Source organism: Danio rerio, chromosome 14 (assembly GCF_049306965.1).
Source record: "Danio rerio strain Tuebingen ecotype United States chromosome 14, GRCz12tu, whole genome shotgun sequence".
In the NCBI taxonomy this organism is placed as follows: domain Eukaryota; kingdom Metazoa; phylum Chordata; class Actinopteri; order Cypriniformes; family Danionidae; genus Danio; species Danio rerio.
The window spans coordinates 51,677,501-51,701,422 of NC_133189.1; the positions used below are offsets into that span (position 1 = coordinate 51,677,501).

General features: G+C 36.2%; 1 protein-coding gene across 4 annotated transcripts in view; it reads right to left on the reverse strand.

Moving 5' to 3' along the window:
- The window catches only part of fstl5 (follistatin-like 5), a 389,212-nt gene that overhangs the window by 30,020 nt on the left and 335,270 nt on the right, over positions 1 to 23,922 (reverse strand). For all 4 annotated transcript variants that reach the window (XM_073921519.1, XM_073921520.1, XM_073921521.1 and 1 more), the window contains 3 exons: positions 10,495 to 10,521; positions 10,273 to 10,391; positions 3,089 to 3,238 (listed from right to left, as the gene is read on the reverse strand). In XM_073921519.1, coding sequence (XP_073777620.1) covers positions 3,089 to 3,238; positions 10,273 to 10,391; positions 10,495 to 10,521 — 296 coding nt within the window. The remainder of the gene's footprint in view (positions 1 to 3,088; positions 3,239 to 10,272; positions 10,392 to 10,494; positions 10,522 to 23,922) is intronic.

Genomic DNA, 23,922 nt, shown 5'->3' on the forward strand with positions numbered 1-23,922 from the left:
AAATATTTTAAAAAAGAAAGTCAAATTACAAATTAAACTATTTAAAAATGCTTATTTTATCTCTTGCTCTTTCTCTCAACTCCAAAAAAGTTCATGTGATGCAGCATTCAGTGTCAAATCCTCCACAGTGTGAGCATTTGTACAGCTTGTTTTGACATTAAATGAAACGAAGAGTTGGTGTGTAGCTGTGATAAACGAGGACGCTTGTTCAATCTCCATGTGTGCAATAATCTGAGAGAGCAGATGTGCACAGCGAATTCTGATCCCAGCACATCCTTGCCTTCCTTTTGAGGATTACACTGAATAATAGCAACTCTTCAGTGCGGATAAACAAATGCTCAGTGCAATTTTCAAACATGCAAAAAAGTTAGAGTTGATAATTAACAGATAGAAACCTCACACCAAGCAATCCTGATAACACACCGTTGTTGTACAAATAACTTATTTTTACCTTGTTGCTAAGAAAATAGTTGTGACTTTTATTTAATTTAACTTAATGCAAAAATAACTGAAATTAAACTAAAGTAAAATAAAACTAAATATATTTAATACATACAGACTAATATAAATGATAATACAAAACCACATTAATTCATTCATTCATTTTTCTTGTCGTCTTAGTCCCTTATCAATCTGGGGTCGCCACAGCGGAATGAACCGCCAACTTATCCAGCACGTTTTTACGCAGCGGATGGCCTTCCAGCCGGAACCCATCTTTGGCAAACATCCATACACACTCATTCATACACTACGGACAATTTAGCCTACCCAATTCACGCATGTCTTTGGACTGTGGGGGAGCACCCGGAGGAAACCCACGCGGAGGAAACCCATGCTGTGAGGCGACAGCTTTACCTACTATGCCAATGCATTGCCAACCACATTAATACAACTTCAAAATCTATCAGTAATAAAATAAATTTAAAGCTTTAAAATCTATTTTTTGAAGTTGTGGATAAAAATAAAGCAAACTAAAAATAAAATTAAACAAAAGCCATAAAATTAAACTACTTTTGAAGTTTAAATTTAAATTTAAAACAAGCAAGCAAAAATTAAAACAAACTTCTTAAAAACTATAAAACTACTTATATAAAACTGATTAAAATGACTTATTTTTTACATTAAAGCTACTTCTAAAACTACTTTTCATTTTTAGTTATTAGTAAGTTAGTGAGATAAAAGAGGTATAATTTAAAATATTAAAGGTCCAATAAAATAAAAGTAATGTTTTTTAGATTTTAGTATCAGTATGTTAGTATTAAGGGGCAAGGCAGTGGCGCAGTAGGTAGTGCTGTTGCCTCACAGCAAGAAGGTCGCTGGTTCGAACCTCGGCTCAGTTGGCGTTTCTGTGTGAAGTTTGCATGTTCTCCCTGCGTTCGCGGGGGCTCCGGTTTCCCCCACAGTCCAAAGACATGCGGTACAGGTGAATTGGGTAGGCTAAATTGTCCATAGTGTATGAGTGTGTGTGTAAATGTGTGTGTGGATGTTTCCCAGAGATGGGTTGCGGCTGGAAGGGCATCCGCTGCGTAAAAACTTGCTGGATAAGTTGGCGGTTCATTCCGCTGGGCGACCCCGGATTAATAAAGGGACTAAGCTGACAAGAAAATGAATGAATGAATGAATGAATGAATGTTAGTATTAACCATAGGGCTTAGTGTTTTTGTTAATTTTTATCCTTTGGTATTTGTAATGTATTACCTATTTTGCTTCGTTTGGTTGTTTTGATACTTTGATATTTTTGTAGAACATAGTGAATATTAATTTTCATAGTCGTGTTTTGTTATTTATTTTGTTCAGAGAGGGAAGCAGTGGCCTGGAGGACTCACCTGTTTTTATTCTTTTTCATGGGAGCTAGGTAAGATCTCTGCTGGAAGAACAGCTATTGTCAGGGAACTGTTTTGTTTAGCTGCCCTTCTGTTATTTGTTATTCATTTTTGTTTCTTCCTGTAATGTTATTTAAATGAGATTAATAATATATTGACAGGGATGTCAGTTTATCATATTCAAAAATCTGTGTCTTTCATATGTTCGGCTCAAATTCAGATTCATAATTAGAGCCAGTTTTGGATTTTGGGTCGTAACATGCACAAATACACTTCACTACACATGTACACACAGACATCACCTATATATTATATAGGTATTATATGCTGCAGAACTACTATATTTATATATAACAACTTTAACTATTAAAAGCTATTAGCTACTAGTTCATCAGGTAAAGTGATTAATAACTAATAAAGTTATGCAAACGCTCTGAAATTCCTGCTCCCTGTCAAGAACACCTGTTGGACTCTACAGGCTTGCACACACACACACACACACACACACACACACACACAAACACACACACACACACACACACACACACACACACACATACATACATACATACATAGCTATAGATAACAGACAATCACTCCCTATCCCCTCTCCAACGCCTTCGTGTGCTTTCACCCACTGGAGGTGGTAGGCGGGTCTGCGACTAGCGCCTCCATGGCTGCAGGATCAGATGGCTGCCCTCCCTCATCGGACTATATCCACACCCCCTGTTCCCATCCCTTTTGGCAATGTTGTGTCTTGTCTGTGTGTTTTTGTGCTTAATTGCAGGGGGTCTTATTTGTCTCCCTGGTCCCACGTTGCTCCAATTCACGGGCAAGGTGTGAGGGAGTTTTTTTTGCCTCCCTTTCCTGACATGTATCTTATTTCCTTTCTTAAATGCTACCTCCTGTGACCTGTCTTCCCCTGACAATTGTGATGTCTGTGAACGGTCGGGGAGGTTCAATTATACAAAAGTGTAAGTGACGAATAAAGGCCTGATTTGATTTGATTTTGAACTAATAATCTTAACTTTTCTGAATTTGATTGTAATGCAATAATGTGCACCTTTTTTGAAGCTGCTTTGAAACAATAATTATTATGAAAAAATAGTATACAAATAAACATTAAATTGAATTGAATTGTAAAAATACACTGTAAAATTTGTTACTTAAAAAAGTGAGTAAACCTATTATAACTCAGAACTAATCACTTTTTACAGTCTAAAACAATACTGTCTTCCAGTTTGTCAATCTTAAAACAGGCGTACCTGAACGGCCTTCTGAGATTGGATGTCCACAATGAGCAGTCGGTTCAGCAAAGGCTGTGTTGCGTAAATGAACTTGTCCTTCACGTTGACGGCAGACGTCCACAAGCATTTCTGCTCCATCTCTCCTTCCACAAGCGGACAAACCTCCTCCTACAGGAATGAAACAGAGAGTTATCTAACTTGACTGTACACACAAAAAAATAGTAAATGCATCTCAAAAGTGGCCAGAAAACGACACTTTCTTTTCTATGAAGTCATCTAAATTGATCATTTCGTTAATGGTTTCTCAGCGTTATTGCCCTATACAGCTGCATTGACACCCTCTGCCAATGCCTTGATGAAATGAACTGTTGGATGTGCCAAAACTTTCTTCAGTTAAAAAAGGGAAAACTGAAGTTATTGCATTTGGGAACAGAGTTGAAGTTCTCAAGGTGAATGCCTACATTGGCTCTAAAGGTCAAACAACAAAAAATAAGGTCAAGAATCTTGATGTTATTCTGGAGTCAGATCTGAGTTTCAATAGTCATGTCAAAGCAGTAACTAAATCAGCATCCTATCATCTTAAAAACATTGCAAGAATGAGGGTGCTTTCACACCTGTGAATCGATTTAGTTGTTCTGAAACAGGGATTCAAATTGTTACATTGTTGCTCTTTGTTCTTGGTGTGGTTTGCTTTCACACTGCAGAGTTTCTAAACGGCCGAAAATAGCTAAAACAAGTCACGTGCGAGTAAACTCTCCTCACATTGGTCAGTTTCACGGCTTATTTGCAGAGCCCTGCTCAGCTGTCAGATGGGTGGTGGTTTGGTGGTGTTTGACAGGGTGTGCGCGACGTGTCTGAAGAGCAAGGAGGGATGCGGTGGGGAGGGTTGAGAAGGGTAACGTATTTGAGGACCGGGAGGGAGACACGAGATTTCCGGGAGATTATCACTCGTTTGCGGGCATCCGGGAGTCTCTGTGCATTTGCGGGTAACTCCCGGAACTTTCCACAATACTCATAATTCTCTCTTCATATAGCCGTATGCCTATTACATATCCATAAAACACTGTGATATAACCAGGCTCGGATCGTATCGCTTTCTCACTACAATCGATCCACTCCAGAGTTCGTTTTAATCGAGACGAGACCACCTCATTCAGGCGATCTCACACCAATTGTTTTGGCTCGGATCCGAGCGCGATTGCTGTATTCACATATGCCAAACGAACCACGCAAACTGGGAAAACGAGACAGGTTCCGAAACAAAAGTCTAGGTATGAAAGGAACCCTTATATGCTTTTTTTCCAGTGAGGACAGCAGGATTTCTGTAATGGCCTTCTTACAGGCCTTCCCAAAAAGACAGTCAGACAGTTGCAGCTGATCCAGTACGCTGCGGCCAGGATTCTGATCAGAACCGGGAACTCAGAGCACATCACACCTGTCCTCAGGTCTTTACACTGGGTCCCAGTTGCATTCGGTATAGATTTTAAAGTATTATTACTTGTCTATAAGTCACTAAATGGCCTAGGAGCTCAATACATTACAGATATGCTCATTGAATACAAACTTAACAGTTCACTGAGATCATTAGGATCAAATAATGAGAAATTCCCCTGCTTCTGGAATAAGTATCCAGAATTGATCAGATGTGCTCCAACATTAAGTGCATTCAAATCAAGACTCAAAACACTTCTGTTTAGCAAATATTCTGACCATTAAAATGCTCTCTAGTATCTGACAAGCCCCGCCCCCATCAATACACTTCTCATTTGCTTTTTTATTTGATGCGCTTCAGCTCCACCACGTTTACTGACCGAGCTTTGATAAAAAACAAAACGCTATTGGGTTTTTATTTAAAAGGGGAGGAGCTACACTACGTACCACCTTCTCTTCATTTTTCAGTTGAGATTATGTCACACATCATAAAAAAATGCACATTTCAAAGCACTTTATGAGACCTTTAATGATGCAATTGCATATACATTGCATTGTGTCATGATGTAAATGGACCACTGTATCAGTGTGAATCAGTATATTTTCTGTTATTTTACAATTTTCTCTCTTTATTATTTATCATGCATTATTTCAAACTACTTAAATGTCAATAAAATGTCAATAAAATAGTTGAATTTTCAACATCAAAAGTCGACAGAGTAGAGATCAAGGAATGCAATACAAGACTGTAAATAAATGGAAAACACTTATATGTGTGTACAAAATATGGAAATTGTTAATTTTATTTTACCTTTTTAAAGTGCAGCATTCACAAAGCTACATAAATAAAAAAGAAAGCAGCATCTCTGGCAGAGGAAGAGACTGATAGTATGCAGAAGTGTGATGGCGAAGGTAAACTCTGTCAGACAGCGAGAGTCTGTCAGGCCTGAGGCTGGCGGATCTGTGGTTAAAGAGGTGAGAGATGTGTGATTGATGGCCACTGAGACTGTGAAGAAGCGGCGTCTCCTGTGGTGATGCTGTTGACTGGGCTACTCAAGGACTGTCGTCGACAATCAAGATGGAAATACAGACTGATGTGACTGGACGCATCTGCTCCAGCGACATTCTCAGAAACCCAAATAAAAAAATTTGTAACACTCTAAAGTAAGGGTCCATTAGTTGATGTTAGTGAATGTATTTAAAAACATGAACAAACAATTACTAATACATGTATTACTGTATTTATTCATCATCATTGATGTTAGTTTTTGTGAGTAAAATAGTATAATCATACATAAACAATAATAAATATAATACTTTTATTATTATATTTTTATCATTAAAATTAATAAAATATAATAATTATAATCACATTTGATAGAAACAGTCTGCAGAAATGCTTTGATTGACATTCTCCATTTGTATGTGTCATCAGAGGGGCGAAGCCTTGCCCATTATTGATAATCTCTTCCTCATTAGCATAGGACGTTAGTCTTGTTTTTGAATCTGCCACTATGCTGAGACAGAGGCATTTGTAGCTCCGCCCTCTTTTAAAAAGAGCACAATCTCACTTGAATTTAAAGTGACAGTAACCAAAAGTGGCACAATTAGTATCTAAGCCTGCAGCTCTCGTCAGATCACGCGATTTTAGCATGATTTCCTTGACGTAGTGTCGTTGGAAGTCGTATAATAGCAAATGGGCATCGTGACACAAAATTCAATCGTTTCTTTTCGTAAAATGTGGCATAGTTTTGACAATCGAAACCATGCCTGCGACGCTTCACGACACCATCGCAGAAAGTCTAGCATGTTGAATTTTTTTCTATGTTCTTCAAGATGAGTTCTGTCACTTGGGTGACACTGGACAATAGGAGCACATCATTTTGTGGTTATCTCACCGGGTGCTGACGTTAATCCATGGGTCAGGTAATCAAAAAAAAACAGGCTGTATATTTAATTATGGGTGGGTCTCGGGTAAATAAGGTTAATCATTGCTTATGCAAACTTTAACTACTTTTTCTAAAACAATAAAGTGTTTTAAGCAATTTTATTTGACAGACTGGCACAAATATGCAGACTTCTCCATTCTCACAACGAGTTTCTGAGTTTTCCTAGCCTTCCAACCGAGTTTGTTCTTCCGAGGTAATCTAGAAACACGTTCAGTGGTACTAATACATTGTAAAAGCCTGTCATGCTTATTCAAAATACTTAATTAAACTAATTTAATTAAAACTTACCAGCAATGGATGATTTTGTCAATAAAAATGAAAACAGCTTAATAGAAGTTTATCTGAAATATTTCACTTGAATTTTATTTAGGCTAAGTTATTATTTTATTTAACAAACCAGTTTGTGCTTTGACACTGAAGCAAACAGCGGACTGGTTTTGAAGCGCTTCACCTCAGATAATATTTGTTATTTTTCTTTATCTAGTACAGTGGTTCTCAAACTGTGGGGCTTCCTTCAAGTGGTCCGCGGAGGAATCAAATATGTCATATGTGCATGCTACATATACTTCAAAATTGACCAAAAAATATTTATTTGTGAATATGACATATAATAATACTCAATATTTGACATATAGCCTTTATTAATGAGGTTCGGGCAACATTTTTCAGGAGTTGAATTGGCTATTATATGTTACTTTACATTTAAGTACAGCACTTTTCTTTTCACCTTAAGCATATTTTAATTTAAATGTTGACGTTTTTAGTTTGTTTGTTATTTTATTTTTATTTTTTTTACATATAAGCAAAGAATAGTGTTAACGTTGAGACTATTTATGTTTAAAGTGGCTGACAATAATAAATATTCTTAATAATAGGAATTAATCTGCCACGTTTTTGAACTGTGCAGAACTGTAGCTGCTTTACTGGGCTTCTACTACGCTACTGTATTTCAATACTGCTCAATATGGTGGTACTTGGAGAGAAAATTTTTTTCAGGGGTGGTACTTAGTGAAAAAGTTTGAGAACCACTGATCTAGTAGATAACTGACCAACAAAAATCATTGAAATTAGATACAATTTCTACCCAAACGAAATAAGTTTCAAAAAGAATTTTTTTCCCCAGAAAAATATTATATTCTTTTTTAGTTTGTGCCCATCCACTATTCAGCTGTTCAGGTGGATGATTTGTTTTGCTTCGTGAAAAATAAAAACTTAATTATTGCTCCACTGTAATTGTTGAATCACAAACCTCTGTCATATATTTGCAATTTTTTAAAATATTTCAATATTTTGTCTTGAGCATCAGATTTTTTCTTAGAAAATATCTTACTATTAAAAAGGAAATATATGTTTGATCCTATCAATGTCATACCAAATGCCCTTAAATAATGTAGCGTAGTTGTCAGCAAGCATGAGTGTTCATTGAGATTGACATAAGATAAAAAACATTGAAATTAATAAGATAAGAAATATTGTTATAGCAACACTTGTGCCTGCTTTGGGATATAACACTTATTGTAAACGTCACAAGATGACTGATGGTGAAGGAGCGGTAGTCTGACACATTTGTTACCCATGATGAGTCAAGATTTGATCAAGACAAAATCGCATAATCTGACTTGGTGACTTTCATAACTGACAATAAAAACTGTGTGATCTGACCGGGGCTTAAGTTTTAGTTTCAAAAAGTTATAAAACAGGCAGTTTCAAAGAGAAATAAAACTTTATTTGTGTTGGAATTTTGAGCTAAAAACTTCACACACTCAAGGGACAACAGAGACTTATTTTACATCTTGTAAAAAGGGGCATAGTGGTTCCCTTTTAACATTGACCATTTACTCAGCAGCCCATAACTGTAACCATAATTCGTAAACACGTAAAGGATCAATATGTATTTAAAAACAAGGGAAGTACATGTGACAGTGATTTCCTATGAGCAGAACTTTGGAAAAACATATCGTAATGCTCTCTAAATGTTCTTCCCTAGACAGGGTTTGCACTGGGGCTTGGCGTTATGGCCTGGCATTTGATTGATGTCCTAATAGAGGCCTGCTGGCTCTCTGGAGGCCGGAGACTGAAGCTCTCACCGCCCTGAGCTCCAAACAAACACAGCTGTCTCATCAGCATACCAGCTCCAGTGTAGCAGCAGAACAGAGCAAAGCAATCATTTAATAGCGCAAACGGGTCTAGCAGCTGTCTATCAGAAACAGTTGAGAAATGATATGCAGAGTTTAGAGGAGTAAGAGATGTAAAGTGATGGAGAGAGGAGCTCAGTGCCGAGATTCAAACTCCATGGGGTTAAATTGCTGTTAATGTCAAGAGAAGAAAAGCTGTGCTGCTGTTCGTTCAGATAGGGAGCAGATGGAAACATGGATGGATGGAAGAAAGAAAGGAAGAAAGAAAGAAAGAAAGAAAGAAAGAAAGAAAGAAAGAAAGAAAGAAAGAAAGAAAGAAAGAAAGAAAGAAAGAAAGAAAGAAAGAAAGAAAGATGTAAAAATGTAGATTGATAGAGGGAAAGAATTAACAATAGCAAGAAGGATGAATCGATGGGTGAATAAAATAAATCATGAATGTAAAATGTAAAAAAGAAAAAAAAAGAAAAGGAGAAAACAGAGGAAGGGAATAAAAGAGGGATGCATGGGTGTATGGAAAGCAAAAAAAGCAAGAAAAGATGGATGGATGGATAGAAGAAAGGAATGAGAGCAAAAAAGATGTAGGGATGTATGTGTAAATAAAATAAATGTTGGACAGATGCAAAGAAATAAGGTAACAAAGAAAGAAAGAAAATGGAGGGATGAATGGGTGAATGAGAAAGATAGATGGGTAAATCAAATATTTGATGGATGAAAAGATGAGAAGAATAAATTGTAAGACAGAAAGTGGAAAAATGGAAGGATAAATTGAAGAGTGGGTGCATAGAAAGAAAAAAGCAAAAGAATGGATGGATGGATGGATAAATGGATAAAACATGTGCAGGATAAGTTGGTGATTCATTCTGCTGTGGCAACTTCTGATTAATAAAGGGACTAAGCCAAAAAGAAAATGAATGAAAGAATGAATGAATGAATGGATTACTAACTAGGAAGAAGACAAATTAAGGAGAAATGAAGTAAAATGGAGGGAGAGATTGATTAATGTATGGATATATGGGCGTATGGAAAGCAAGATAAAAAGCTAAAAAGAAAAGAAAAGATGTGTGTGTGTGTATATATATGACTGAATGAACAGAAAGAAAGAAAGATTGAAAAGATGGATGAAATATGGAGGCATGGGTGGATAGATGAAAAAGAAAGAAAGAAAGAAAGAAAGATAGAAAGAAAGATAGAAAAATATAAAATGAAAAGAAAGAAACAAACAAAGAAAGAAAGAACAAAAGAAAGAAAAAGATAAAAGGAAAAGAAAGAAAGAAAGAAAGAAAGAAAGAAAGAAAGAAAGAAAGAAAGAAAGAAAGAAAAAGATAAAAGGATAAGAAAGAAAGAAAGAAAGAAAGACAGAAAGAAAGAAAGAACATAAGAAAGAAAAAGATAAAAGGATAAGAAAGAAAGAAAGAAAGAAAGAAAGAAAGAAAGAAAGAAAGAAAGAAAAAAAGAAAGAAAGAGAAAGAAAGAAAGAAAGAAAGAAAGAGAAAGAAAAAGAAAGAAAGAAAGAAAGTACCTAGCTTTCACCTTTTTCTTGTAAAGCGAATGTGCAGAGATGCTGATAAATAAATCACGTTCATAAAATCTGCATTCTGCTTAGGGTTAAATCATGCAGGAGGGAAAACAGAGGGTTTATGTTGAACATTTACAAGTGCTGGAAAATGTCTTTTATACGACAGCTTACCTGCAGGCCAAGAAGCTTCTCGCTGGGCTTGATGTGCCTCTGAATCTCACAGGCCACTGGCTGGATAACTTTAATACCATCCTCATAAAACACATAGAACATGTTTCCAATCCCCAGACCTTTAGAATGACAAATATAAGAATGTTCACGGCTCAGATCTACAGAAAATAAGGTTAACTTCAGCATTAACACATAAATATTGTATCGAAACACCATGCTTACCTTCCTCCCTCCACAGGATGTTTGCCACTGTAAGAAAAAACAAAGAAAACACATGTGAGAGAGGTTTTTTTTATTTGAAAATGTATACATCCATCACTTTTACTAGTGTTGTATTACTTGAGACTGGTCTTTAGACAATTTTTGAAGGTCTTGTCTTGTTACTTCATCTAGTTTTAGACTAAGATGTTATTTTAATACATATTTAGACCACAACTGCTGGAATGTTAATACATCTCCGATGCACTTCCATGTTTATTATATATCATCATTACAGTGATTGGATTAAATTATTCCTGGTTTAATATACAATCAAGAATTAAGGTCTCAGCATAGAATGGCTTGACTTCACTTTGTCTCAAACCTTCAAAATCTTGGACTTGACAAACCCTGGTCTCTCAAATGTACACTCATGTCTCCAATGTATTAATCTTGTCTTGGTCTCAACACACTCTGTTCTTGGTCTTTGTCTTGTCTAAAAATATTAATCTTAACTTGGTCTCAACTCTTCAGGTCTTGGTCTTGTTTTGGTCTTGGCACATCGTCTTGAAATACTTCCGTTTTGGTTTTAACACTTTAAAGTCTTATTTTTGTTTTGATTTTAGCATACCTATGTCTTGGTCTGAACCCTTCAAATTATTGTTCTTTTCTTGGTCTTCAACTGGTCAGAGTCATGATTGTCTGTTAGTCTTGATACACTCTGTCTTGACTTAACTTGCTAAATTCTTGGTCTCAACACAATGGTCTTGGTCTTGGTCTTTTTTATTTTAATCAATCCTGGTTTTGTCTTAGTCTCAACTACACAAATAACCCTCGGTCTTAACCTTTAAGAAGAACCCTTTAAGTCTTTGCTTTGTCTACATATCAACCCTCCAAAAAGTCTTCATGTCAACCTATTCTGGTCTTGGTCTTGCAACACTGGTGTAAGTAGTCATGGTTTGGTCTGAACCCTTCAGTGTCTTCAAAGTCTTGTCTTGTGTTGACAAAAACTGGTTTTGGTCTTTATTTTACTTTATTTAATCTCTAATGTATTGGTCTTTTCTTGTTCTCAAGACACAGAGCTCTTTGTCTTGTCTTGGTATCAATGAATTGGTCTCAACTCTTTACAATCTTGGTCTTGTTTTGGTCTCAATCTCTCAAAGTCTTGGGCTAGGCACACTTCAATCTTGGTTTTTTCTTAGTTTCAAGTATTGGTCTAAATTTGATCTCAACCCTTCACAATATTGGTCTTGTTTTGGTCTCAATACCTCAAAGTCTTGGACTTGGCACACTTCAGTCTGGGCTTCATCTTGGATTCAGGTATCGGTCTAAACTTGATCTCAACCCTTCACAATCTTGGTCTTGTTTTGGTCTCAGTCCCTCAAAGTCTTGAGCTCAGCACACTTCCATCTAGGTTTCTTCTTAGATTAAAGTATTGGTCTAAACTTGATCTCAACCCTTCACAATATTGATCTTGTTTTGGTCTCAATCCCTCAAAGTCTTGGACTTGGCACAATTCAGTCTGGGCTTCATCTTGGATTCAAGTATCGGTCTAAACTTGATCTCAACCCCTCACAATCTTGGTTTTGTTTTGGTCTCAATCCCTCAAAGTCTTGGACTCGGCACACTTCAGTCTGGGCTTCATCTTGGATTCAGGTATCACTCTAAACTTGAACCCTACACAATTTTGGTCTTGTTTTGGTCTAAGCCTCTCAGAATCTTGGTTGTGTGTTGGTCTCCACACACTGTTCCATGTCTTGCCTTGGTCGCAACCTGCCAAAGTCTTGGTCTTGACACAGACAGGTCTTTATCTTAATCTGCTTATGTTTTGGTCTTTTGTTGGTCTTAATCATTTCTGGTCTTGTCTTGATCTGAACCAACCTCTATGAGTTGTGGTTGTGTGTTGGTCTTGACACACTATGGTTACATTTTAACAAGATCTCAACCTGCTGCAGTCTTGGTCACGACATAGTCTGGTCTTTACAAAGTCTTGATCTTTTATTGATCTTAAATAATTCTGGCCTTATCTTGGTCTCAATCACATCTTGTGTTGGTCATGAAACACTTTGGTCTTTGCCATGACTTGGTCTGAACCCTGCAAAGTTTTTGTCTCAACTAGGATGTTATTTTATTTTGGTCAACACCCCTTAAAATCTTGCTTTTGACACACTCTTGACCTCAACTCAACAAATTCTTGGCCTTGATTTGATCTCAGCCAAGTCTGCTCTTGTATTGGTCTCTACTTCCTAAAGTCTTTGTGTTTTTTCAGTCTCTAAACACTCTAGTCTTGGTCTTGATTTTAGTGGTCTTTATTATGTTGGCTTGAGAAAGCTGACATACTGTTATACTACTCTGTCCTTGAAAACAAACGTATCTCCTCCTAGGCTGTTCATGCCACAAGGCCCAAATGTGGTCAAAATGTGCCTTCTGCATTCAAGATTGTTGCTATATCTCCTCATGCCGTTAAGACTTATCATTTTTTAAAAAAAATGTTAAATATTAAATTTTTATAATCCGGGCATATAAAAAAATTATACAAGCCCCAAATTTGTCCAAAAGCTGTATTAAGATGCGGTAGATTTTGTTGCTATATCTTGAAGATTTAATCGACTTATAGTTTTCTAATAAATAATTTTTAAGCATTATTTTTCTCAAAATATGGCAAGCCACATTTGACTTAAACTCCATATTTTTTACTGATATGGCAAGCCATTTTTGCATGTATCACCTTCACACTTATTAAGCATTGTACTTTCAAAAAAAATACAGCAAGCCATTTTTACATAATGTTCATTCCCTTAGTCCCTTTATTAATCAGGGGTCGCCACAACAGAATGAATCGCCAACTTATCCAGCATTTATTTTACACAGCGAATGCCCTTCCAGCCGCAACCCAACACCAGGAATACATAATGTTCAAGTCCAGTTTTTGACACTGATAAAAACTGTCATAGAAACATCGGGGTTGATTTAGATCACTCATATTGCCAAGAAGCTTTGATGTATCATCACTAACCTGTCAAATGTCCCCATAGCAATAAAGCAGTATAACCTAGCAACCATTTAAAAATAGCAATATCTCTACATCAGAACATCATAGGGACCTGGGCATTGGCTTGTTTGACTCATGCTAGCAAATGGGACTTCCTGTGTACTATGCATGGTAACAATGATAATGGAAGCCAAGTGCTAATAACGATTAGCTACATGCTATGAATGATTATCTAAATGCAATAACATATGCTAGAAATGCCTACTAAGTATTAGCATTTGATCAAACATGTACACGAGCATTGCCATTTAGCAACTGCTTAGCAACCACCTAACAATGCCATAAATGTTTTACTTTCTCAAGCCAACAACAAATTTATCAATGAACTTTAGGTTCTAGTTACAACACTACTATCCACCAGAGACGCAAGATGAACTCGCACGTCAGGCTGTTACAACATCCCACTTTTATTGCAAAAACATTTGTAATTCACGGTTATGTTTTTCTAATGTTGTTTAAAGCCAGAGAGTTGTGTTTGATTTGGCCAAGTAATTATACTGTGCAACCTGAGGAGCTTATTGATTTGACTCGCTCATGTGTAATCAATACTGTGTCGACATTATACAATGAGGTCAGCCTGCGGGGATTTATACACTTACATATAGCCACCAACCGCAGCTTTCACACAGTGCATTAGGGTGAAAGTCAGAGCTTATCTTTGCATCAAGCATGATTATATACCTATAACCGCTGGAACCGTGACTGATATTACCTTTTAAAACACTTAAACTTTGGAAATTGAGATCAATGCCATACTAATAATGATCAAATACCTTTAAAATGGGTCTTGTGGCAATCAAGCAAGTGTTATTGAAGCATAACCAAAATATCACACACAATTAACTCCTGAATAATTCTAAAAGCTTTTTATTACAGAACAAATTGCCTAGTAACTACAATGAAACACCTCCATTAGGGAAAAAAAGAGATCGTTGATGGCTTCAGCATTTGTGCTAAAAATAACAGCGATGGCCATTACTGATAAATGACCGATGTGCAATTATTATGCTCATTCACTGCTTGTCAGCAAATATTTATTGATAAATATGGCTCATTAACACAGTACACACTTATTACTTTTTTTCCCCTTATTGCTTTCTGATTTTGAAGTGAAGATGTGACCTCCAACTGTACCTCAGCAATATGATTCAATCGCTCAACGTCTGTAAATCAATCTCCGACAATTCACCTGTGCTACAATCCTAAGGCAAGCGATTCTCATTCTGCTCTCTCACTTCATCAAGGAGACAGCAGTGGAATGGGAATCATGATAGAGCTAGAGTTAATCTTCGAAAACTCCTTAGTCAAGTTCTTTTTCTATGAGTTAATGCATTGGCAAAACCTAAAAGACCTTTGTGAAAAATATTGCTATTGCATCAGCAAGTGATGAAGAATGTGAAAAAAACTCAGAAACACGGAGCCTCGATACAGCATGAAATCAAAAAGGAGTGGTTTGAAGAAATGTGACTCATTTTTTTCCAATAACACAATGAGCCAACACAATTCATCATCAAACAGAGGGAATAAAGAACCACAGAAATAAGAGGTTTGAATCGACACATTAAATAAGTAGAAAAAGTCTCCTTTGGAAAATTATATTTCACACTAAAGATTCCAAATTCACTAAAACATTAGAATATATTTTGTGTTTACAGATTAAATTAATTAGTTGTGTTTTTAATTATTTAAATAATATTATGTTCTTCAAAAAATGACTGTTTTCATTTATTCATTTTCTTTTTGGCTTAGTCCCTTAATTATTCCGGGGTCGCCACAGAATCAACAGCCAACTTATCCAGCACATATTTTCACAGTGGATGCCCTTCCAGCAGCAACCAATCTCTGGGAAACATCCACACACACTCATTCACACTCATACACTATGAACAATTTAGCCTACCCAATTCACCTGTACCGCATGTCTTTGGACTGTGGGGGAAACCGGAGCACCCGGAGAAAACCCACGCGAACGCAGGGAGAACATGCAAACTCCACACAGAAACACCAACTGACCCAGCTGAGGCTCGAACCAGCGACCTTCTTGCTGTGAGGCGACAGCACTACCTACTGCGCCACTGCTTCGCCAACTGTTTTGTATATATATTTTTTAAACAAAATGCATGAACGCAACTAATGCTGAATCGTATTGATATATTACTGTGTAATACTAAGATAATTCATATCACCACTATTAGTAATAGAGTAAAAATTAAACATTAAACATTTATTTAACATCTTTCCAAATTTGGAGTCAACTCAGCACAGAGCTCCAAGAGGATAGCTCTAGGAAATCTGAAACAGCTAATAAGCCAGTCATCATCGTGGGCCAGAAAATCACTGTGATCCCTAAAATATGCATTCCCTTCAGATTCGATCATTGACAATGTCCTCTAATAAAGCCAACACTGCCATTGCCATAGACTAAGGGTTGTATACATTTGCAAATGCTTTTATATGTTCTAAATCACAAAATTGGTAAAAAAACAAACAAACATATATTGCGTCAATTAACTCATTTTATCAATTATAAATGAATAGCAACGTTTTTCTCATGTGTCGGTGCGATGCTTTGTAGTGTGCAATTTAACATAATTGCCTCTAGGAGTCGCCAATGGAAATAAAACAAACACTCACAAGAAATACATGCACACCAGACATGAAGTTGGCGTGGACCAACGCACATTCTGACGTTAATTTCATCGATGGTAAATCCAAACGTGAGCGTGATATCTGGCATACGCAGAGATTTTGTGCGTAAGTAGCGTTGATACATGAGGCCCTTGGCCACTATTCTGCAACAACATTGGATTAAAATCCCTCTGGCCACTATGCAAGACTTATATCTGTCATTCCCAAGACAAATCGATGTTGTATTGGCTGCAAAGGGTGTCTAATGCCATACTAATTCATTATTGTGGTCTAAAACCAGGTATTTCAGTTTCCCTGTGTCCCAGACAATAAGATAATTGCAGAGTAAGCTAGTTGCAATAACCTGTGTGTGTGTGTGTGTGTGTTTATTTATTTTGATATATATATATATATATATATATATATATATATATATATATATATATATATATATATATATATATATATATATATATATATATAAATATTTGCACTGTATGTTTTGAAGAGGCAGTGTCTCATCAGTCTCTCTATAGCAAAATCAAGCACAAAAGTCCAGTTCATGCATTACACTGCATAATTTGTCTCATCCATCCATCAAAATGGTTCAGGTTAGTGGAACAGGACTGCTGGGAAAAACCACAACGCTCACCTCAAATGCACTCTGACCGAAACGCCATGTTCCCCACACATCTCAAGCTGCCAGTGGGAGATAAAGCAGTGCTGCGAATCGACAGTGATCCCGTAACAGGTGAAGGCCAGTGTTGGACTCTAATTAGGTCTCCAACACAACCAAAAACTAATCAAGACGAATGCCTGGGGTCTGCGTTTCTGCCACGCTTCTCTGAATCATTCATGGGCCTATCAAAGTATTCATGAGTTGAGAATGCAACTCTGCGTCTCTTACCTTAACGCACCGTTATGCAAATACCCATGATGGTCCTGCATAATTAAATGAGCGAACATGATTTAATTATGACAATTATGAAGACTCAATAATGAATCAGAGATAAACTTTACTACTGGAGTATTGTTGACAACTTTCTATCTACAGTTGAAATCAGAATTATTAGCCCCCCTTATTTTTTCCCAAGTTCGGTTTAACACATTTCTAAACATAATGGTTCCAATAACTCATTTCTAATAACTGATTTCTTTTAGCTTTGATATGATGACAGTACATAATTGTAACGTTCCGATGCTGGCAACATTGTTGAGGATCTACATGCAGTACTTTACTCAAAAGAGAATGGTCAGGCAGGCAAAGGTCAACACAGGAGAAAAACTGGAGCATACAGGCAATCCAAAGTCATAGTCTAAACAGGCGAACAGTCAGGCTAGGCAGCAGAGAATAAAGAAACTGAAAAAAAGGCAATGATCGATACACAGAAAGACTAGACTGGATAACATGCTTAGTACAGCTACCAGAAACAAGACTCAGCCCCGGTGTGCTAACTGTATAAATCAGGGGTCTCAAACTCAAATTGGCAAGGGGCCATTTCAGTGACTGACAATTCATAAGAGGGCCGCTTTAACATCCAAGCATGAGAAAAAAATGGAAACCTGATGTAAGTGATGCTCTTAGACGTTCTTCCCCAGAGTGTCAAAGCTCCTTTTTGTTTCTTCTTGTACACATTAAAGAGGTAGTTTAAATTGCTATGAAAAAACTACAGTTTAATAATAATAATAATAATAATAATAATAATAATAATAATAATAATAATGTCCCAATCAATTGTTGCTTAACCAAAAGTTTAACAGATGGGAAAGCAGTTTGGGTAACTTTAGTGAATTTAATGGTGATTGTTCTTCTTAGTGCCGTTCTTTTTTGTAAAACTACAACAAAGAGGGGAAAACTTTTACATATTCACATTTACTTTAACATGTTCAATTCAGCCAGCGGCAAAATTTTACAAATACACATTTTTCATACAAATCTTAATATGCATATGAAGAAAATCTATTGAAGGGCACCTATTTTACCCCCTTTTTAAATATTTAATATTATTATTCTGGTTCTTCTGAGTGTGCGAGTTTAGGTTCAGTTCAAAACACAGTTCAGACTTTTAGTATTACAATGTGTTAAATAGTGTCATTTTGGTGGCGTGTACACAGTTCATTGTTTTAGGGGTGTGTTGCTTCACATGAAAATTAATTTTGACTTCCCGCCCAACAAAACAAGGGAGCGGAGCCAAGAGCTCCCCCACTTTGTGTATAACAACTGACAGGCAGACAGAGAAAAGCATCATGAGTGAGAGAACCAACATTCAGCCGTACAAGTACTCAGACACAGACCAAGCAGAGACTACTGTTGAGGAATCAATATTCCTAATGTGCCAGAATATGTCAGAGTGGTAGTTACAAAATCATTTGTCTTTGTATAGTTTTACACGTATAGGGATGCAATGATTATCCGATTTCACGATTAACAGAACTTTTATTCGTCAAGGTTAGTTTGGTGTTTCTGCCTGGAACAAAACTGCGGCAACTAAACAAAGTTATGCCAACTGTGTGCTAGTTTGAAATTCTGAGCTTGTACACTGAGACTAATAACCACGCACACTGAATTAACTTTGACTGAGGCTATAACTAAGGCAAGTTCATTGTTTCCAATGGAGGGACGTGCATGAGAGGCATGCGCTCGCACTTTCCAGCCTCACTTAGTTGAGATGACAGAGAACTTCTTTGACCACGGGAAATGCAAACAGCTGAAGTTTAAGGAAGATGCAATGAAAAGTACACAGGTTTGCAAACTCATCTAAAGTTGCAAACAGTGGCACCAATGAGAGCGATCATGTGGTGAATGTTGATCCCCCAGCAGAGATTAATCGAATGTTTTCGTAGAGAGTGCTGACTTGGTGGATCAGCTGTTTTTAATAGCCCGAATCTCGATACGTTGCATTCACTGCGTGTCCAGCGCAAATAGTGGCTAAATGTAAAATCTCTGTTGCTCATTCGCAGGAAGATGATGAAGGATCTTGTGTTGAGCCCAATGAGCCTTACATACAAAAATAGAGCAAGGGTGTTCCTTTGGTGAAATCACTATGACTCACATGCTGAAAATGGCGGACGTGAAACAACAAACTGAGGATTTGGTGGGTGGGGGGACCGCACTCCTACGTCAACTTGTGGTCGGTCTCAAAACCGCTCCAATTGGTCCACCGTTTTTAAGCTGTTAAACTGAAAAAAAAAAGGACTAGGTGTGTTTATATCACCCCAATATGACGGTCTATAAACTATATCTGTCATGTCTGTCCACACATGTCTGTCCAAACAGCTTGAAAAGTACATTTTCACCATAGGTGCCCTTTAAATGAGACCATTTAAATCGAATATTACCAAAATGAAAATATTTACAACACCAGCATAATGTGTAAGCCACAAAGTAATGTTTGTACAACAAAATACATGTGGTGTAAAACTGATCATAAATGACCCTAGAATATCTACAAAAATATAGCTTTAGAAAAATTAGAGCACTTTCGGACATATATTTCAAATCAGCCCCAGAAATAATCTGCATTCTCGACTGCAGACTGAGAAAAAACGAAAGTAACCAGAACATATAGTACAGTACTTTAAATGTCCAGTAGGTAGGGGGTTAAAACTACAAGTGGCTATATGCGACTGCACAACAACAATAGTGATTCAAAAATATGTTTTGGGGGGCTAAAACTTGTTATATTTTTGACGTCAGTTGCTGGCCAAAGGAAGGAGGAGGGGTGGTCACAAATGGCCTGCAGGCCAGCAGTTTGAGAACCCTGGTGTAAATAGTCCTAGAATTAGTCCGTGATGAGCTTCCATCTGTGTGTTTGTGAAATTAAGAGGTAAACTGCAATTGCATGTGAACAGGTATGATGGGATCTGTAGTTCTTTTGGTGGCAGATTTGTAGTTCTCCAGTGATCTGTCTGGAATAGATGGCTGGGAATTGTGACAATAATGTTTTATTGGATATTTTTTTCAAGATACTAGTATTAAAGTGACATTTAAAGGCTTAACTACGTCAAATAGGGTTGAGCTAGGGTAATTAGGCAAGTCATTGTATTACACTGGTTTGTGCCGTAGACAATCGAAAAATAAATTGCTTTAGGGTAATAATAATTACATCAAAATGGCCTTAAAAAATTAAAAACTGCTTTTATTGTATCCGAAACAAAACAAATATTAATTTCCTGAAGAAAAATAAATATAGGAAATATTTAATAAAGGAAATCCTTTGCTCTTTTAAACATAATTTGGGAAATATTTGAAATAGGAAAAAATTCACAAGATGTCTAATAATTTTTTGACTTCAACTGTATATGGAGAAATATAATGTATTGTTTGGAAGGTCATGCTGCATACAGACTTTATTTTGCTGGTATTGCTTTCTTTAAAGTTTAATACAAACTCCTACAGTCTTTTGGATATTGAGGTTAATGCCCTCAGGTACAGGGCAACACCTCGGAGAGCGGCTGATGCTGAAATTGACTTCAGAAAAACATCCGATGAAAGAAAGATGAGAAAATAGCCACTAATTTCTGCCTCAAAGCGGTGATAAGGAGTGTAAGGTTAAAGTGGAGGAAAACTGGCTGTTAGAGAGTTTTGCACACAGATGGTGTGTTCAAGTACATTTACTGAACGCAAAAATAAGAAGAAAAAGACACACAGCAAATTTAGTACAACAGAATGTTTAAACGCTCAAAATGTGTGTGAATTTTTAATGGTTTTGAAAGAGTCACTTACACTTAATATTATTTGAATCCATTTAAATGTATTATATAAAGTAATTATTACTTTGATGTAGACTTAATCCTTGACGAACATTTATTATTGTGGAATGTTCTTGTCCTTTATTATTTGGAATGCAGAATATCTTAATGTTTTTAAATCATCACTTGTTTTTTATTAAAGTAGCTTTTATGGGATTTTTTTATGTGAGTTTAAACTCATCTAGAATTTGTTTTTGTCTGGTTTTGATGCACTTTGTTAGCGATTTATTGTATGTAAAGCAATTTTAGATGCTATTTTTAAAGGCGATTAAAAAAGGTTGTTGTTGTCTTTATTATTACACTACCTGACAAAAGTCTTGTCATTGATCCCAGTTGTAAGAGCAAATATTAATAACTTGACTTCTAGTTGATCATTTGGAAAAGTGGCAGAGGGTCAATAATTCTGATGTATCATCCGTTGAACGGCATCCCGATCATCACAAATACTGCAGAAAACCTATTGGAATCCGCATGGAACCAAGGTTCTCATGGAAATCAGTCAAGTTTGTTGAAGGAAATTATGGTTTGGAGTTACATTCAATGTGGGGGTGTTCAAAAGATCTGTAGAGTGGATGGCAACATCAACAACCTGAGGTATCAAGACATTTTTGCTGCCCATTACATCACAAACCACATGAGAGGGCAGATTCTTCAGCAGAATAGCACTCCTTCGTATACTTCAGCCTCCACATCAAAGTTCCTGAAAGCAAAGAAGGTCAAGGTGGTCCGGGATTGGCCAGCACAGTCACCAGATATCAACATCATTGAGCATGTCTTGGGTAAGATGAAGGAGGAAGTATTGAAGATGAATTCAAAGACTCTTGATAAACTCTGGGAGTCCTGCAAGAACGCTTTCTTTGCCATTCCAGATGACTTTATTAATAAGTGATTTGAGTCATTGCTAAAATAAGCATAATCTAGAGACCTTTGCCTTTCGTATAAGCCAGTTCTGATGCCAAATGATCAACTAAAAATCAAGTTATTATGTGTGGTTCCTAAAACTTGAATAGGCAACAAGACTTTTGTGAGGTAGTGTATAAGAACATAAACTTCAAAAGAACATTATTCATTGGAAGAAAAATAAAATCATAAAATACATCTCCACTTATTTGAATCTATTATTATGAATATTGATTCATTCATTTTACATTTTGGTGTAGATTTGAACTTTGTTTAGATACTAACTTCAAATTTAAAACACATCTTGGATTCATGTCATTTCTGAAATCATGTTTTTATATATATATATATATATATATATATATATATATATATATATATATATATATATATATATATATATATATATATATATATATATATATATATATATATATATATATATATAAAAATAAATAATAAATACAATTATAAAATATATTTATTTAATTTTAGACATAATAAAAATTTTCAAAATATATAATATACAAAAACTTAAAAAAGAGACCAAACTTTAATTTATCTTCACCAACTCAAAACTGAGTTATTTTAAATGTAATATTTCATCAAAAAAGACCATCACTATTAACTTAACCAGTTAAACTTTGCTGTAGGCTAGTTTTTAACAGCAAATGATGCACTCTAAGCTAGTTTTTTTTAAGCACACTACAGCTGTTTTGAATTTTTGAAATTTTTGGATTTTCGCCTGGATTTTGCCTACCCAAATTTAAAAGCTTTCCAAATCCACATGCAGAGGTGTAAATGCAAAAATAATTGCTGTAATTAATTTCGGTGGTTTCTGCACATGTCTGTAATCATAGGAAAAAAGAAAAATGTCTGTACCATAATCTATGCAAAAGATATTGTATTCCAACTGATGAGAGGTGCTGTACAACAATTCATTCGGCAACTGTTTGATATGTGAATATAATTCAGTAAAAAGAATGCTAGAACCGAATGAGCTCCGGCAAGAGCTTTTATTTGAGCTATAACTTTTACATGTGTCATATATGAACCATATGAAAAATATGAAAATAATCCAATGTAAAATACCTAGCTAAATACTGTGTATTTAAGTGTAAATAACTTTTGTAAAGTAAAATAAAAAAACAAAGTGATGGATATTTGCATAAAATATAGATTCTATACTTTTAAACGAAACCACTTAAGGGGTCTGGTGCAATGCTAGCCCTTTAAATCTTCAAGCGAAAGTCGATGATGGAGTTTAACTGGTTAATGCAATATGGCATTTGCAGATTTCTCCTAAAAAATACTGCAGTTCCTGATGAGAAACAGACCACAATTTACAGAAAACAGCCCAGTGTGACTGACTATTATACAATTATGAGTGATGGGAAAATCCATTCATTAAATTCTGAAAGCAAAAAAAGAATGAAAAAAGCAAACATACAAGGTAATACCCATTAGATGTTTTTTTAGATTGGAACTGTGTGCATCGTCTGAAAACTGGACTATACAGTGACTGGCAGAGGTGAGTACGGTCACTAACATATCCCAGCATGCAACAGAAAAGAGATGCCTGCATTGTTTTGAAGGGCCCACTGTGTGACAGAGCAGAATGCAAAATTACAGGCTGTGAAATGATAATTCTGACAAGCCCGATACAGTACAGCCTACACTGCCTGATCCTAAAACACAAAACGCTGATAAATGGAGAAAGCAAGCATCTTATTTGGCTTCTGAGAGGCACTTGCTAACATACAGAGGGTTTTGTGTTTGACTGTGGAATCACGGATACTCAGAGATGTTTGGTTTCTCTCTGCATCTGTTCATTTATTTGCACTCTGCATCTCTCAGGATAAAGCCAGAGCAGCACGGATTCCTAATCCAGCAAACACACAGCTGTACGAGACCAAGGGGAGATCAGAACTACTGTTGTTTGTGTGTTTGTAGCAGGTGGTGTTTATCTTACAGTTTTAAATACTTAGCCAGTGTTTTTTTACCCCCTCTTGACAATAAAGCAACGTTATATTGTCATGTATACTTGGCAGGAATGTTTAATGTATTACATGTGCTCTATGATGGAAATCTGGGTATACCAAGGCATAGTAGAATAATAA